The following is an 18,522-nucleotide window of genomic DNA, read 5'->3' on the forward strand; positions in this document are numbered from 1 at the left end:
TATAGTCACCATTCAGGCCACCACAGACACCCATAGTGAGACCATAAAAGACATGCAATGTGGAGCGAGTGAAACGTTGGATATTGTAACCTCACTATAGAAAGACATGACAGAACATAAAGAAGAGAGCTCATACATTGCTTGTTGCCATTTCTGCGGCCATTTTTCTGTTGCTTTTTCTTATCTATAGCTACCTAGCTATATGGAGGAAGATGATGTCCCCATTCTTAATCCCAACTCTGATTGGTTGTTACTCCAACTGGACTTATAACAACTTAATAGCTGAATAAACCTAAGATATATATTGGCAAAGATCTGGATTTCTGTAACATTATTACATATTGCACATACTTTCAGTTTAACCTCCAAATAAACTGGTTTAGATAAAGTGCTTGGTTGCAACCTGTTTAATCCTTGTTTGCTCTTCTTTTTACAAATCTGACTTTGTTGTAGCATTGTCACTGTGCTCAGATCTCAGCAGCTGCTTGTGTGAGTATAATATTATTGCCACCAATAGTAATAATGGTTAAAAAATATGATCTCTGTCCCAAGACTTTTGTGATCTGTGTTCCCGTATGATGGGATGACCAGACAGCTCTAATTTTCTGAAAAAGTATTGGTGCTTCATCCCCACCTGCTACACCAGGCATTCACCTTCTCCAGATTGTATTATAATCACAATCATTAGTATAAGGGAAGTCTGGGTGGTCATTTTTCCTGCAGCGCCGCAGGGAATCTATTCTATCTGTTTGCAGGGATTTTAATGAACGACCTGAATGGGGGGGAACTCATTAGCTGGCATTTGTAGTAGCGCCATGAGAGACTGGTGAATAATTATCTTAACCTCAGGACCACTGGAGGTGCACAGAGGAAATGGGGGGAAAAAATGCATTAATGGGAAAATATGGTTCATCCGAGCACAGAAAAGTTTTTATTTTATGGGTTAATTTTTCAAGTTTGACAGGAAATTAGAGAACATGAATCTCATGGAGAGCTGGGCTGCAATTGAATAGTCAAAAACATTACATCCTATGTCTTTTCCTAACCACTTTTCCTTGACCTTGATGGAAAACATCATGAGGTCAAGGACAGGTGTGAAGGAGAATTCCTTAGGAAATGACTGCCGCGGTGCTCAGAGAATACGACTATGCTACGTAATTCTGCAGCAGCGGATGTTATTGACATGGGTCTGCCCTGGTACTGATGTTCTGCTCTGGAAATAGTTTATTAGGTACATGTGGCTAAACATAATGCATTCTACAACAGCCATTAGAGAGGTATTGATTCAGCTTTGTGGTCTTTTTGGAAGCTGTAGTTTGTGATGCTGTTGAACTGTATTGTGTTATACTAACATGTGTTTCTAATATTTTGTCCACCCTATCTATATGAAGTGTGATACGTAAAAAAAAAAATCTGATGAATGTGTGCATACATGAAGATTTTGTGCACTGTTTACATCTGATCTGTATCTGTATGTTGCTATGTGTATATTTCTGTGTGCTGGCTTTGGAAACAAATGTCCTCTTAAACTCTAAATGTGATCTATCTACTTCTATTGACCATCAAATACTAGAGGTGTTTTTTTTTCAATCTTATATAGTTCCTTCCAAATGTTTCAACAAGTGCTATCTCTTGATGTGTTCGTTCATCACAAGACATATTTGAAGGAGGGCTGGTCGTTCAAGCTGCTTTATATCAATTTGTATTACAGACTTTTTCATTTCACGGCATGCCCAAGCCCAGATCCCGCTGACGATATGTCTGCGCCGTACTATTTCAGGTTTATCTGAGATTGTCTGAGAAACATACGGCTGTTACCTTCTGTTTACCAAATCAGAGGGGAGGAGTGCACTGAAAAGTAATACCCAACATTCACTGCACACACAGCCATGGGTGGAAGAAGTAGACTATTCACATCTTTTACTTAACACCTGTGCCTCACAAGGGACATTTTTGGCTTTTCTGATTTCTTTTTCTTTTATCATTTTGGCTATATTAATGCATATGGGATACATTTTGGCAAGGGTGTGAGCTGTTGCTTTTTTAAATCAACCTCAGCTACTATAATAAGCCTATAAACTGTGTAGCAAAAATACACCCCATAGAATAGGAGTAGAATGGACATTCCCATTCAAATCAACGTAGTAGGGTCGGAGCAGCGGACATTTTTATGTGTACCGTTGCCATTGCGACCGCAGGCTGACTTCTGGATAAACTAAACCGACTTTGCGTCCATACCACATCGCAGGCTCACTGAGGTGAGGTTTTTGCAGTAATGACTAAACCGAGCAGTGGAGTAGAAGCCTAACTAGAGAGAGCCAGAGAGCCAGAGTAAATGAGTCAAATTTAGAAAACGTAATGCTTCGTCCACACACTCTTGTCACAGCGTAGGAAAGCACATTGCTATCGCTAGACTAGTGCAATTTGTTCGGCTCATTTTCTGTAACCAGTGTAGCAAGAATGGTGGATTTAGCAAGCAAGGAAGCTCGCTAGTTAACTAGTGGACAGCATGCATGTTCCGAGGTCCATTATTCCGAAGCCCCAGTAGCTCGAAAAATGTCCTGAGAGCCCATTATCCCAAACAGAAGCACATGGCTAATTACTATGCTAAATGGTGTCATAGGACCTTCCAGGTCACAACATTTTTTTCCTACCATGGGACGAAAGCATGAGCTTCCCTATACTCTGCCTCTGGTTGGCTTACCCTGGTATTCTTAAATTTCACTCCTCATGCCTAAACCTAACCACCGTCCACCATGCATCATATCAAAGGCTTCTCTGAGGTAAAAGGCACTGCTGGGTGTTACTGGTTACAAAATGTTTTGCATTAAGAAACAAGAGGCTCTTTAAGCAGCGAGAGCAACAGGGCGGTAGGACAGTGTTTTTTCAACGGTATGAAGACCTGCTGGAGGAACTTGAAATCAAATATGTGTCTTCATACGTGATTCTAGGTGATCTGGTTCAAAAGTAAATTTTTCAGGATGGTGCCAGTGGTTATCTTGGATTTCAAAAAAATCCTGGGGTTTTTGGGAGGGACCTCGGGGATCATTTTCTTTTTATAAAAGGTCCATAATCCAAGTCAAATCAATCATCAAAACATCTTAGTGGGGAGAGGCGAGGAGGGGGTCTGATAAGAGGGTGTTATCATTCTTTTTTTAACATAAATTTCATGATGTAGATTAGTCCCAAATGACCGATGCTATCTCAGAATCGGCCTTGCAGGACTAGGGATGATTTAGGAGATGATACTGATTTAAAACAGTAGATGTTGTGTTGAGTGAACAAGTGAGTCAGTCTAGTGGAGCAGAAGACAGAGTTAGTTTAGCTTTGAGAATATCAAGTGACTGTTCAGTGGAAGTTGCAGTTTGTGCAGAAATAAGTGCTGCAGCTCCTTAAGACCAACAGAGGTTTCCTGTTTCCCGGCGGCTGAGTGAAGTGACGGGAGGTCAGCAAGTCAGCGAGTAACGTTATTGACTCCGGCCCAAGCAGGAAAAGTTAACACATTGGTTTGTCCATTTTGGGCTGCTGTAGAAACATGGTGGCCGGCTCCGTGAAGAGAGGACCTGCTCTCTAGATATTAACAGCTCATTGTAAAGTAATGAAAACAAAACAATTCTTATTTTTCAGGTGATTATACTCTAAAGAAAACATACTTACTAATATTATATTCCATTTCTACCAATAAATCCCAGTAAATGTTACACGCTGTGCCTTTAAGTACTGTACTTATATGTACTTAATTACATTCAACCAGTGCAGACACCATTACAGTCTACAGAGGCTCCTCAATTATCAATTATTCTTAATATAAAGAAGAATTAACTTTAAAAGCTACATAAACACTTTTTGTTTTTGCTACTTGGGGTCAGAACTCAACAATCAGCTGAAAATCAAACGCGTTTGACATGTTATCACCTTATGATATGGTGAACATCTTATATACAAGTATTTGCACAGCCTGACAACGATCAAGGAGGACATTCACATCAGGGGTGACCAACCACACAATCTCCCCCCACAGAATTATATCAACAATTCGATAAGAAAAGGCAAGCGAGTGTGTTTCTTTTGGCCTGCATTCAGAATTTAAAGAATTTAAACCTGAGCACAACCCCACTCACCTCCCATTGGGTGAAATCCATACAGCACCGATCCATCCAACCCATGTATGACCACCCGCTAATAAAACACACAAGCTGTGCGTATATATCAAAGAGCAGAAAAATGATGTCCCTGGGATCAATAAAAGATGGAAAGAGAAGACGCTTTTAATTAAACTCAGCTGGGGGAAAATTCTACCTGACCCGGCTCCGGAGATATAAATGAGCAGAAGAGACTCCATCATTTAAATTTATGACTAGCTGATGGGCACGTAGATTTAATTTAAACTTATATCCAACAGGATAGAGGAAAAATGCAAATTCACACCTCTGTTTACTCAACCTCATAATGGGATTTACCAACCCTATAAAATGTGATTTACAATCATCAACAGCCAACTACAATCAACAAAAAACAGTACAAACCGAGAGTCAACGTTCAACACAGTTCATATTTCAGCATGACATAAATGTTTTTTTCTTTGCGTGGCTGTAGACACCCAGGGCCCTATTTTAATGGGGCTAGTACGATGAGCAAGCGCAGCAGACTGTGTGGGCGGCTCCATGCATACATGATACATTTGATATGTGCAGCAGCACCATGTGTAAAAGTGTTGGGTGAAGTGGAAAATAGATCGGATGATGTGGTGATTAATCACCATCCTCTCAGCCATGTCACCATCACTTGTTTAATAGCTGCAAGTAATTAGTTTGCTCCTGTTGACAGAATGACCAAATTACCAGCAGAGTGACTTTACTAAGACCGAATTTCTCCCGACTGCTAATAACTTGCTTTGCGCACCTATATGTGCCTCTCCTTCCAGTGTGCTCTCTGTGCTGCTCTGGGTACCAAAATACCACTCAGTGAACAAGGTGAATTTCGAAGTCAGGAAAATACCAAACTGTCATAGCACCGCCACAAAAACAGAGCACATAGTCTTGTTCTACAAAGACAAACTAATGCCATCAGAATACTGTAATTTGAAAGATTCTGTAATCACATAAAAACACATTTCGTTGACCACTTACAAAGGAAAATACAACATTTACCTATTATGACCTTAGTTGAAGTGGCAAACTTGTTAGCAAACAGTTGTCTATTGACACATCCAGCAGAGAGCAACATTATCATTCATTAGGAGGTATGTTTGCGTCCACCTGATGAGTCCAATATTCTTTCTCTTTTGGCTCTGTTTTTGGTCTCCACCAACTTCTGAGGGAAATATCTGTCTCTTTAGCTGCTAAATGCTCCACTATGTTCACCAGCTAATCGCTAACTTTGTCTGTCTGCTGTTTCCTGCTGATGGACAGGTAGTATACATTGGGTTTATCGGAGCTTTTTCACTGACGACAGCTGTCTCCTGCTGCTGGGAACCAGATCGATGAGAGCGTTGAGACTGAAAACAGTAAAGCTCTGGGCCTTAAAACCAAAACAATGAGAAGAACTGCAGAGTGGGTGACAATTATGATAATTGGTGACTCCTTTCACCTCACACACATAGCCATTTGGTCCATAGTAAGCTAACATAACAATATTAATAAAGAAAAATCATGACTATTTACCTTGGTTCACATCTCTTTGACATGAATTCATACCAGACATTCCAGTATAATAGTAGTGTCAGACTGGGGAAAGATAAATGGACAGGGTGTTGTGATGGAAGAAAGGATCGGCTTTCTTAAAGCCTCATTTTTACTACCGAGGCGTCGGTGCTTAGACAGCAGCAGTATGAAATAAGTGATGTGTCCACCTGCAGTCTGAGGGCTTGTGTCTATGGTCAGTGGGCTGAAACCAGCCTCTGCCATGATGACAGTAAATCAACTGACCCCACAGCGTCTGTAACTAAATCAGGCTCACTCCTCTCCTTCTACCAATCATATTGTTTATTTCAGACCCATCAGATCTGGCTTTCTGGTGTGATGTCATGTATGGAGAAAAGAGGCTATAAATATGAACTGGTATTCAATAGTTGAATGCCATGAATGACATGGTGATGATGCCATGCACAAACAATGACACCTGATTAAAGTGTCTTGTTGACATTTCCACGATCCAAGCTTTGATTCTTCTTCTTGCCATCAGGGATTGAATAAGTCTATAGTTCATGGGTGAATCAGTGTTGCATTTAGACTCTATTTTATAAAATGATAGGTGTATTGTTTGATAGGAGAATGAGTGAGAGCAGCTCAGATCCATCTACGGTAAGACCCTATGCAGCATGAAGCAAGCCTCAGACCTCTAACAGCAACTCTCAATCTGTTTTAAGATCACTTTTGGGTGTTTGATAACTGATTCTAATGATTTGAATATATTTCAACCTGACATTTTTATTTTAAGTCAGTGCTGATACAGTGCTGTATAGGAGTGTGTGTGGTGTTTGAGGCAAATGTAAATGTATGTGAATATAAGGTCATGGCCACTTGTCACAGAATGCATCCATGACCTGTGAGGAGTTCAACCAAAGAGGGATTCTCCCGTATCAGATTGTTTTATTGACAAGGCTGCTCAGGGTGGTCTGAGAGGGGGCCACGTTGAATTCTTTCTTTTTTCTCCATTTTATATTGACTTGATGTAGACCGAGACAGGGACGCCCCTGCTTTTGCTGCACGTATACGCTCTTAGGAGGGGTCTGAATACATGTAGTTGGAGTTGACACCCTGTTTACTAAACTGAACTGCACCTACATCGACCTTCAAGGGACTTATTCGTTGTGGGCTTCGCAGTTTATTTCAGAATCAGAATCAGGTTGATTGCCAAGAAGGTTTTCATATATAAAGAATTTGCCTTTTGGTGCGTCACAATAAACTAAAGAGAAAATAAAAATAAAAGCAAGTACCTCAAAAGTCAACAGATATAAATATGGAATATAAATATTTACAATAAAAATATGAAAAAATACCATAAAATGATTTACTATATATCTGTCTTAAAATTAAAGAGCTGTACAGTTTTGTGCTGGGAATTAGGGAATGTGCAAAAGTTCAGAGTAAAGTAAAAAAGAATATGTGCAATTTAATTTAATTAATCTTATTATTATTTCATATTATTATTAGATCATAATCATCATCATCACATTCATACTATATTTTTTTTGTTAATTCACCAACTAGCATGGGGACTATAAGCTCTCCTAACATAAACTTGACATACCATCAAACAGGAGAAGGACATCACCACCTCACCATATTCTCATTTTATCACATTGATCCAAGTGGTCTGAAGTCTGTTTCATAATGTTTCCACAAATTGTCATATCGAAAGTCACTGAACTGGGGTCTGAATTGAAGAGAAGACACCCAGGACCATGGTAAGGCTAACAGCACCACCTGCTGGAATTAAAGCACTCCTTTGTTTAAATGCATCTGCTGTAAAAACAGACGTCATCAGGCATAACATGATAATTATCACGTGCTGAAGGTTTAAGCATTAAGAAGAAGGTTGTGACATATTATTACATATTATCTGATTTTATTATGGTATCTGATAACTATTTTTAAATTTCTGTTTTGTGAATGAACCTCTGGTAGCATCAGTCTACTATTTTATAACATTAACGTGTAACATCTGGCCAGTTTGACAAGGCAGGTGTGGCTACGCGATTAAAAAAAAGTTCTCTTTATTATTTAATTGAAAAAAAATAATCAAGACTTTATTTTAAATTTGTGAACAATACAAAGATCAATTAGACTGATTCATAGGTAAACGAAACATATAAAGGACACCAAGGGGTAAATAAAAACAAACAAATTAAAAAATAGTAACATAAAACACAAAACATGCCATGGGTTAATATAAATAAATAAATAATAGAATATTAAGTAAAAAACATTAAAATGGGAGCACAAACTCACCGTTTTACTAGCCTTTTTTTTTTGGTAGAAGATATTGTCTTAATATATAGTTCCATTTCTTTCTTGAAAACATTAAAGAGAGGTTTAACTCTCGCAAATTTGCATTTATGAATGTAAAACTTTGCGACAATGATAATGAGATTGATCAGAAAATACTCTTTCTCATATATATTGTGTTGAACCTTAAAAAAAAATATATATATATATATTATATAAATATAATATATATTATATAAATATATATATATAATATAAATATATAAATATAATATATATAATATAAATATATATATAATATAAATATATATATTATATAAATATATATATATACATATATATTATATAAATATATATGTATATATAATATAAATATATATATTATATAAATAAATAAATGTGTATATATATATATATATATATATATATATATATATATATAAATAAATATATATATTATATAGACAGTATATAAAGTTCTCTTTATACGATGGTGTGCACGTGTTTAGACTCCGCCCAGGTGTTTTGGTTCTGCTGTCACATGACCGATGATAGCCTGCTATATTTTTCAGGCCAGATTAAGTTCTTATCATGATAATAAAACACCTCTGTGTTCTCACTCTGTCTCATTAATGAGTATAATTTATTACAACTGTGTTCCCGTCATCGCTACAGCAGCTCTCTACCTCTGAGGCAGAGAACATTATTTTGAAAGGTCAGAGCGGAACTAGTGTTTAGTGGTGGTCCTACTGACTGACTGTACTGGGTATGAACCTGAACCGTCTCGCTCCTCTACGGACGGTAACTACAGATGGAGTCTCCAGAGAACCGGTCCGGTGAGTCGGTCGGTGTTGAGCAGGAGGCCCCGCCGGCCCTGGTGGATCAGGACACCGCGGTGCTGCTGCTGGGAGCCGGAGTGACCGCCGTCACACACCCGCTGCTCTACGTCAAGCTGCTCATACAGGTGAGTTAGCAGGCTAGCTCACACATACACTCAGGACTGGATCAAACATTGCTGCTGGGTTGTTTTCATGGAGTCCTCCACATGTCTCTTCACGTCCCCATGTCCTCATTCAGCTTAGAGACTAACGACAACTCGCCTGCTGCTCGGTACGTCCCGGTACAAGAGTCCTGCTGCGGTGTGTTGTTGTTGTTGTTCCGACAACAGGAGCTGCTGTACGGCAGAGAACCGCTTCTCTGTGAAGAGGTCCAACAGACCCAATTTTGCCTCATTTATCATTTAATAAATAGTTTTTTTTATATATATGTGTGTATATATATATATATATATGTGTATATATGTAAATATAAATACATATATATATACATATATATATATATATAGTATATACGATATGTATGTATGTATGTATATAGATGTGTATATATATGCATCTATATATATATATATATATGTGTGTGTATATATATGTATGTATATATATTATTCGTTATCAAAAATATACATACAACAAGGCACTGTCAATTATCATAACAGTAAGAAAAACATCTTTAGGTTGAGCATGGGCAACACCATATATCAAAGATAACTTTCAAAGTGAATACAAATAAAGTAAAACTGGTCAAGGAACAATAATACAAAATAATAAATAAATGAATAATTTTTTTTTTTTTTTTAAATATATCACATAAAATAAAAGAAACAGGGCTCATCGCAAATTAATTTGTACATATCAAATAAAGAGAATAGTTTAACAGCTTTTTGTCAGTCATAATCAACAGTGATTTACTTAGCAGTTTTGGCTCATTCTTCTTGCTAGTCACACAGGGTTTACTTTTGAGGTATCTGCATTTATTTGTAAAAAAATTACTTAATAATAGTAAAATATTGATAACAAAATACAAATTCCAATTCACAGCAAAGATACCAAATTTGACTGTTTTCTCTGTCAATGGTGACGGCTCAATCCCCCTTGGATTGTGGCCAGTTGTTGGCTTTTACATGCAGGAAATATAATCCATGATGAGCCGGGGGGTTGGTCGTGCCACTTTGGAGAGACCATGTCTCATGGTGATTTTTTTAAAGGTCATATTTGCTCCATTTCTACCCACTGCAGCTTTAACTGCAACACCGACCATGTCGGGGCAGGTTTGTATCACTAAAACACCAAGCTGGCATTTTAAGAATTATCCACTCTGGATATGGTTTTGATAGAATACTGTTTTGGGGTCAGAAAAACCCGACATTAACCTAGACGGAGGCCAAAACTCGGGATATAAAGATGCATTTTTAAATTTACCTGGCTGAATGTGGACATACTCCATGGGCCATGGTGTTTTGGGTCATCATTACAATAGCTGTCAATGTTATCATCATTCTCATGAAGCAGAGAGGTTGTGTTTAATCTCAGTCTCTGTTGTCTCCAGGTGGGACATGAACCTCTTCCCTCAACTGTGGGCACAACTATGTTCGGACGAAGAGTCTTATACCTGCCCGGCTTCTTCTCCTACGGTGAGTGAGGTGTGACTAATCAACATCTTATTGTTTCTCTGGACAAGTTAAGAGCAGCTGACAGGAAATGAATTTGTTTTTAGCACGGCACATTGTGAAAGTGGATGGAAAGAGTGGGCTCTTCCGCGGCCTCTCCCCTCGTATCGTGTCCAGTGCCATCTCCACTGTGATCAGGAGCAAAGTTAAACAGGTAAGCAAGGACTGAGAGGAAAGACTGTACACATATCAGTACAATTTAACAAGTTATTTTATAATATGAAGGCTGATGCCAATATGTTTTTGAAACATTTTGTATGTTAGCAGTCATCAACACAATCATCGCTGGAGGAAAATTGGATTATTGTGACATTTTAATCTCTAATTGGATCCATTATGTCGCTGTAAAGAAATGTTTCACTCAGTCAGTTACTCAGCTGTTACAGCCTTGAGTGGATGATGAAGAACTCTACACTTCTCTGCTTTATAGGATACAGCTTCGTAAAGTCGTCGCCTTTTTTTCAGTCAGATTTGCTGTAACGACAGCAAAACGCAATCCAAACCTTTGTTAAAACTACTGGAACTCCACCAGTTTGTCCAGTATAATCCAATTTATGTTCAGTCAAAGCTCTCTCATTGGCTGTCCTTACTGAGGCTCTAACTTTTGCCACAACTGAACTCAACCGAAACCACACCTGACACATCAGGGGCCAGATGCATGAAACTCTGAGTTAAACTCTGTACACACACAAAGACAGAAATATGTATATGCAGATTTATAAAGCCATTAGAATGCACGGTTCTGGCATATGATGGGAGTGTTTGACTAACAGCAAAAAAAGTCTTTGGGTAAAAGGCTGTTTTAAAGCATTTAAAGGTGCAGGTATTGTGAAGGGTTGTCAAAGTCATTTCAGTTCTTTATTCAGCAGGTGGAGCTTCTGTCCAAGAGAGAGGACCTGCAGACTTCATTCAACAAAGTGGTCAAAGAGGTGAGAGGTCAGCTACTCCTGAATAACACGAAAACAGTGAAATCTGTTGCAACATGCCTGTCTTCTTTAGTCTAACTGAAGTGATACCATTGAAATGTCTTATTATACTTTCTGTTGGACATTTTGGTATTTATAGCTACTACAAGGAACTTTCACTTTGTGTTGATTTTGGCGGTCCCTGTGGACAAAATTGGTAGTGTTTCTGAGCACCAGAGTCCCGTTAGAAAATCTCTCTCTCTCTCTTAATCTTCAGTTGGTTGCAATCTCCTCACCTCACCACTAGATACCTCCAGATCCTCCTACACACTGGACCCTTTTAAAATCTGAGGACTTTGTCTTGTTACATTTTTGTTTTAAAAAAATGCCCTCAAAGTAAGGTACCAAAACAAAGTATATTATCAGGTATTGTATCAGCACTGGTATCAGAAAAATTTAGAAAAAATACCCCGCCCTACTGAAGACATATTTATGATACTTTATATTCCTTTTATTGCTTTGGTTTGCACATTGTTCCAACTTTACACCAGTTTGTCTCTTCAAATTGTTTCCTCTCTCCAGACCTCACATGAGATGATCATCCAGTGTCTGTCCAGAGTAGCCACTCATCCTTTTCATGGTATGTAAGGCTGCCAAAGTTTATTCCACCATAAAAAAAGTGTCTTTGATTATGTGGCTATATTCCTCTTGATGTAGGAAGCAGTGTCACAAGCCAGACTTGGGCTGCAACTAATTATTTTCATTATTGATTGGTTTTGAAGTTACTTTAATTTATAAAATCCCCAAGGTGATTTCTTCAAATGTCTTTTTCTTTTTTTTAATCCAACCATTTAAAACCCAAAGATATTCAGTTTAACAATGACATTAGAGAAGCGATTCGACCATCCATCCATTTCAAGCTGCCTACACGTTGTCAGCCTCCTCAAAGCTGATATTACACATGTCGTATACTGGCTGAATGGAATGTGACGTCATGAGAGCCAAGTAGTACACTGGTTGTTTAGCTAATCACCTGTTTTGCTTTCCTTTCACAGTTATGTCAGTGCGGTGTATGGCCCAGTTCGTTGGCAGAGAGGTTAAGTACGGGTAAGATGCCACAATCTTTTACAGCAAAGCCCCGCCCACTTCATACGTCATGTTAAATAATTAAAATTGTTTAAAGTTGGGATAATAGATAATAGTTTTGTTCATGTAGGGTGCCATCACTTAAAGCAGGACGCTGTTTTCAGAGCTTGTAAAATTTGGATAACAGCTAAACTTTTAATCTTTTTGACACTGCAGACATTCTGCACATGTTAATCAGCCAGTACGTTAATGGAGTTTGTGTCACATTTGCAGCGGGATGTTCAGTTGCATTGTCAAGATTTTTAAGGAGGAAGGAGTCGCTGGATTCTATGTGTGAGTCATACTTCTAATTTCACTGTTCATTAGTGAAATGTTTACCACATATTTACCTTGATCTTTGGCCTCCATCAGTCTGAGCAGTGTTGTGTTGTGTGTTGCAGTGGTCTCATACCCCACGTGGCAGGAGAGGTCCTCTTCCTGTGGTGTTGTAACCTCCTGGCTCATCTTATTAACACCTACGCTGTAGATGAAAGTGTAAGTCCTTCACCTTTTTGGATTGGTAGAAGAGAGAGTGTAAGAAAGACAACAAGCTATGGCGATAAATCTCATTTTATATTCACATAATAAATTCCTTACTGATATAACATTTGTATAAATGAGCCTATAAAGTTAAAGGTATTGTTTGTAAGTCCTAACACGTATAAATCATTGCAGGTCGGTGTCCCATGCGCGCTCGCATGTGGCTACGCTGTTCAGACTCAGACTCTAACACAACAAACACGGAAGCAACAAAACCACAAACTTATATCTAGTGAAGCCCGTCTTGCAAAACAGTGTTAACTTTTTAAGAAAAAGTAATAGTATAGTATGTCGAAAAAATGAAAAAAAGTCATAGTATAGCATGTCAAAAAGGTTATAGTATAGTATGTCGAAAAAAGTCATAGTATATTATGTCGGTAAAAAGTCATAGTATAGTATGTCCAAAAATATTTTTAAAAAGTCATAGTATAGTAGTTTAAGTGATGGTAACTTCATGGGTCGTACTAAAAAACTACCAAGTAGAAGCAACTAGACATTATCAGTGAATGAAAACAGTGTTAATGTTAAAAGAGAGTGGTGAGTACAGTATGAAATAGCTGTGATGGAATTAGTGCTGTGGAAATGGACATTATATTGATTTCACTTTGTGGGTATGTTCTTACCTGAGCAGCTTTTATTTATTCATACTGGCCTCCAGTTATTATTTGAAATTTATTATTTCAACTCCAGCATTCACTTGAGAATTGATGGTAAATCTGATCCAGAAGATAATAGAATAAGGTGTAAAGTTGTTACTCAGTTTGAATTTTTAAACCTGTTCTGGATAGCGAGGTAATCTCAACCTAATCAATTAAAAAAGTTCTACACATGCTATCAGTTTTTAAGTTTTAATTTCAATAGAAGTACCCTTTCACCTCTCTCCTTGTATTTCTGTTGCAGTTCAGTCAAGTCTCAGCCATAAGAAGCTACACTAAGTTTGTGATGGGCGTAAGTTCAAAATTCAAACTGTTATTTGACATGTTTCTCATACAGTATGCAACATTTCTTCATATTGATGGATTGTGTGTTTTCTCTAGATTGCAGTGAGTGTTCTAACATATCCATTCATGCTGGTGGCTGATCTAATGGCAGTCAACAACTGTGGGTGAGTCATTCTTTATTATAACAGCACCACATTCATTTATTAATTAATCACCTGGAAGAAAACATGAATGCTTTTAGTAAAAAAAAAAAGAAAATTCACCTGCCAAACCTTTTTCTGTTTTGCTTTAAATTTGACTACTTTTCTTTCAGAGGTCTTTCTATTAATTGTCAATAATCAATAGAACAGTCACTATGCAGGCAAAGTTATTTATTTTTTTTCTCAACAACACTCACCCGTGACACAACACATCAATCATACTTGACAACAACAGACACACAGACAGCCACAGCTGGCCACATAAGACATAACTGATTCTCAATCATGAGTACATCAAATTTAAATTGTAGAAAATACAGGGAGAGTATCCACAAATAAGTCATGAAATAATAATAAGAAGAGAAAAAATAAATAAATAATAATACAAAATGATATATTTATATATATATATATATTAAATTAAAAAAAATAATAATGAATGACAATAATGAATAAATAATTAAAAAAAAGGAAAAAGAAGATACTACTACTGGCTACTCAGAGATTACTGTAGTGGGTTTCTCAAAAAATACTCCACACTTTGTAAAATGTACTCTCTATTCCCCGGGTAGTGTAACAGATTTTCTCTAAATTCATACAGGACATAATGTCTCTGATCCAATCTCTCGTCGAGCTAATAAAGAGGTAAAAGCCAAGACGTTCAGTTTTGCTTGAGGCAAGTTTAAATCTAGAGAGTGATGCCAAATTTGTCTACTTTTAAACTAACAAATTACTTAAGGATTTGCTATTTACTATTCACTATAGAATTTGATTCCTGGCAGTGTGCATAAAATGTACAGAAGATATAACTACAACAGTTGAATAAAGAAAATATGACCTCTCCAAATGATTGAAAAATGTCCTTTGTACTCGTATTGTATCTGTAAAGTCCTGGCTACAGTCCTGATGCTTCAGTCTGACTGGTTTGGATTGTGTGTTTTTCAGCTTGGCTGCAGGTCTTCCTCCTCACTCTCCCATCTTCAAGTCCTGGCTGCACTGCTATAATCACCTGCGCATCAAAGTAGGCTACAGTCTAACAAGTGCAGTAACACCACATGACACAAAAGGAAGAGCACACACAGTATCTTTCAACCTGGATCTTATTCTCATAGTTGTGCCCATTCTGACCACTCAGCAGTCAGTATGACCGATTCACAGACAATTAACTGTCATAATCATTTAGCATTTTATTATCGGTCGGGGTACACACGGGGGTACATCTTTAAATCTTCATACTTTAACTTAGTTACTGTTGTGTTATTTTTGAGTATTGGAGGGAGGGCAGGACCTTGCTTTTTTTAACACTTTGTGAGTTAAATCATTTACCCAACTTCAGTCCTGATCATAACTACTAAATATTCATTCATTTTCAGAATTTGAACCCTTTAAATGCCCGTTTGTTTACATAATGACACCGTTGTTTTTTATGATTTTTTTTTTTTTTTTTTTAATTTAACTCTCTGAGACCCACAATAGACCATTTTTTTTCTTTTACAGGGGGTACAGTGGATCTTTAGGGGGAGATAGCAGGTCAACAGTAGATGTCACATAGAAGTGGTGTACATCATCTGAAAGCTGGGAACCTGAAGATTAATTTGTGATGCAGCTCAGCACTGTGTGTTAAGTTGTTCTAGTCATAAATCAGAAATAAATATGAATGAATGAATTATTTAAAATAAATTGTAAAAGTGTATAAGGGTTTAGAACACTATGATAGAAGTATATGATGGTCATCCCCATGCTCTATTATGTCTCATAAGTTGTCGCAGCAATTTGTGGGTTGATACCATTTGTGACACCGATTTGGTGCTAAATTTAACCATTTTTTACCACTCGAGAATTGATAAAAAATTATCAAAAATCCCTCCAAAATACCACATTAAGACACTAAGACCTTGAGGAACACCATAGAAAAAGCCATGCTGTGTTTTGGTTTCAAAGACTTTTGACATTTTTGAGATTTCTGCAAAATTGCATTTTTCGGCAATTAGATGGCGAGCGCTTCTGTTGTGTAAACTGCTCAGAAACCCCCTTATTGTCAATCTAGCTAGGGAAGCTATCCATCCTCTGAATGCTCTAGGTCTCTAGTTTGTGGTTGTAATGTTTCATGAGGCTGTGATTATCCTAGAGGTCACCACAGGTCAGTTTATACAGTGAGGTCAAGTTTAAAAAAATGGTCTCAATACAATGAAATGGCTACTATGGGGACTCACATCATCACACATGAATACAGTTGGGCTCATTGGATCCACAAGTCTCAGCTTTACAGTGATACCCAATTTATGTAATTCAAGACTGTTTAGGGACCCCAGTATGCAGAAATATTCAAATACACAATTTTAGAATAGGAGAAAAATTAACAGTTGTATGTGTCCCCTTCTGTCAGGGTTACCTCTTCAGAGGATCCAGCTTCTTTTTCCGCCGGGTGCCTGTGCCCTCTCTGCCCTACATCGAGGACTGATATCATCATCATCATCATCACCTTCTGGGATCTTCCTCCGCCTCCTCTTGCTCACAAACATTTTCCAAAGACACGTCGTCCTCCCCCTCCGCCTGTCAGCCTCTGCTGCCGTCCTCTAGAAGTAGCAGGAGCAGCAGAGACACAGTTCATGGATGGAGCGCCAATGAACTTTTTTCTCTCCAGGAGCTTTAGTTCAGTTCAGCGGGGATAGATGAGGATAGAGGTGGCTCTTGTCACAATCTGTTCAGAAACTATGGTGTTGTTCATGACTGCAGTGACCAAAATGTTTGGAATGCGCCACGACTTTGATTTCATAGCTTCTTCTTCATAGCAACAGCCGCCGAGGCTTATGGGTACAGCAGTAATTACACACAAACCAAACTGAGAGACAAAATCCTGATCTCTAACATTTCCAGCTGACGGCCATAACTCATATATTCCTATATTGTCTAATTGTTCTGTTCCTGTGTTGAGGGACATTGAGTTTAACCCTTTAAAGGACTATACCAACCAATTCACTACATACCACTAAACTTATTACAGCTAACCGTTTAGCAAAACATATTTCTGTGTTCCACACATATGGATGTTTTTTAGTTTAACAAGCCAGACAGCCATTCATTTACTTTCATTTTAGCATCCATCACAGGCCACATCCAGTCTGCACTGGTTTTTGTGAGTTACAGTATCGCTGGGAGCTAACACAGTGCAGAGTTTTTAAATCAGTCAGTACTTTAGCTGCAGTACTATGCAAGGATAATGTCCCCTAGACAGAGGTTAATGGAGTTTTAAGGTTCACTGGGTTGGATCGCGCATGTAAAGCATGTTTAACGAGTCTGACACCCAGTTTTCATAATGTTAAATGAATGGAAACTAATGCTAACAGGTGGTCTGGTCATTTTATAAATACAGTTATGTTTACAGACTCTCTCTCTCTCTCTCTCTCCTTCTCTCCGCCTCCCTACACTCGTATCTTGAGTGTAATTCATTTGCCAAAAAAAGAGACAAAACGCACAATAAACAAAGTTAAATATGAATCTGACTGATAGCATTATTATTAGCATTATTTTTTTATTTCTGTATATATTGCGATATCATCGTTGTCATAAATTCATTTGGCCACAATAATTGTGTTGTGAAAATCAGAGATACAGACGGTCCTTGGGCATGAAGGGTGTCACTTCCTTTGCTGCCCCAACTGTGTAAAAGTAAACGGGTTGATTTCGCTCTCTTGTGTTGTCAATGTCACTGTCCCTTTTCGTGAATTCTGTGTGCCTAAGCTCATACTGCCATCAAAACCTAAAACCCAATATACAAAATTGTAAAATATATTTACCTGTATTTTTTTAACGCCTTTCCCCTCAGGATGTAATCTTTGTGTAAAAAAAATCTAAGTGAAATTGAATTTATAACGAAGCCACACAGAGTTAAAGGTGCTGAATTTGAAATTCACAGCATTTCTATTGCCTCCACACAGCTCTCAACATGGCGAAGGCTGAGTCGGCGACTCGCAGCTAACAGCGCTAACAGTTCAAACTATGGCAACAGTGCTGGCAGAGCTAACAGTGTTAACCTGGGGGGGGGGGAACTGGAGTGTGGGCGCGACGCTTCCGTGACGACGCCGTTGCAACTGCGTTATCGGCTATAAGCCTGCTGCAGGCCATTTGTTGGCATTTAGCCTTTCAAAAACAATGAATGTAGAAAAATAACATTCGGAGCTTTGTTTCCCATTTACAGAGCCACAGCTGTGCATGAACACCAGATTTTTTTTTTTCAGCGGACACACAGAACAGACAGCCAACGGACCGAGAGGAGATATTCGCTGAATTTAACAAAAAAGTGTATTGGATTAGAATCAAAGACTCTGCCTTTAATGCCAATATTAAACCTTA

General features: G+C 38.0%; 1 protein-coding gene across 1 annotated transcript; it reads left to right on the forward strand.

Moving 5' to 3' along the window:
- Positions 1-8,504: 8,504 nt before the first annotated feature.
- On the forward strand, positions 8,505-17,667 carry LOC119489635 (mitochondrial carrier homolog 1-like). The gene is made up of 12 exons (XM_037772348.1): positions 8,505-8,913; positions 10,338-10,422; positions 10,506-10,612; positions 11,325-11,387; positions 11,946-12,003; positions 12,419-12,470; positions 12,723-12,782; positions 12,890-12,983; positions 13,929-13,976; positions 14,066-14,133; positions 15,115-15,190; positions 16,556-17,667. Exons 1-12 carry the CDS (start codon positions 8,761-8,763, stop codon positions 16,628-16,630), a joined length of 939 nt encoding a protein of 312 aa, XP_037628276.1. The 5' UTR covers positions 8,505-8,760; the 3' UTR covers positions 16,631-17,667.
- The last annotated feature ends 855 nt before the right edge of the window (positions 17,668-18,522 follow it).

The sequence above is a fragment of the Sebastes umbrosus genome, chromosome 6, assembly GCF_015220745.1.
Source record: "Sebastes umbrosus isolate fSebUmb1 chromosome 6, fSebUmb1.pri, whole genome shotgun sequence".
NCBI lineage: Eukaryota > Metazoa > Chordata > Actinopteri > Perciformes > Sebastidae > Sebastes > Sebastes umbrosus.

Bases quoted from the DNA above. Each gene is read 5' to 3' on its own strand.
- LOC119489635 (XM_037772348.1), top strand. From the start codon at position 8,761: ATGGAGTCTCCAGAGAACCGGTCCGGTGAGTCGGTCGGTGTTGAGCAG. The intron at 8,914-10,337 runs GTGAGTTAGCAG...TGTTGTCTCCAG, and splicing joins ACGTCAAGCTGCTCATACAG to GTGGGACATGAACCTCTTCC. The intron at 10,423-10,505 runs GTGAGTGAGGTG...ATTTGTTTTTAG, and splicing joins GCCCGGCTTCTTCTCCTACG to CACGGCACATTGTGAAAGTG.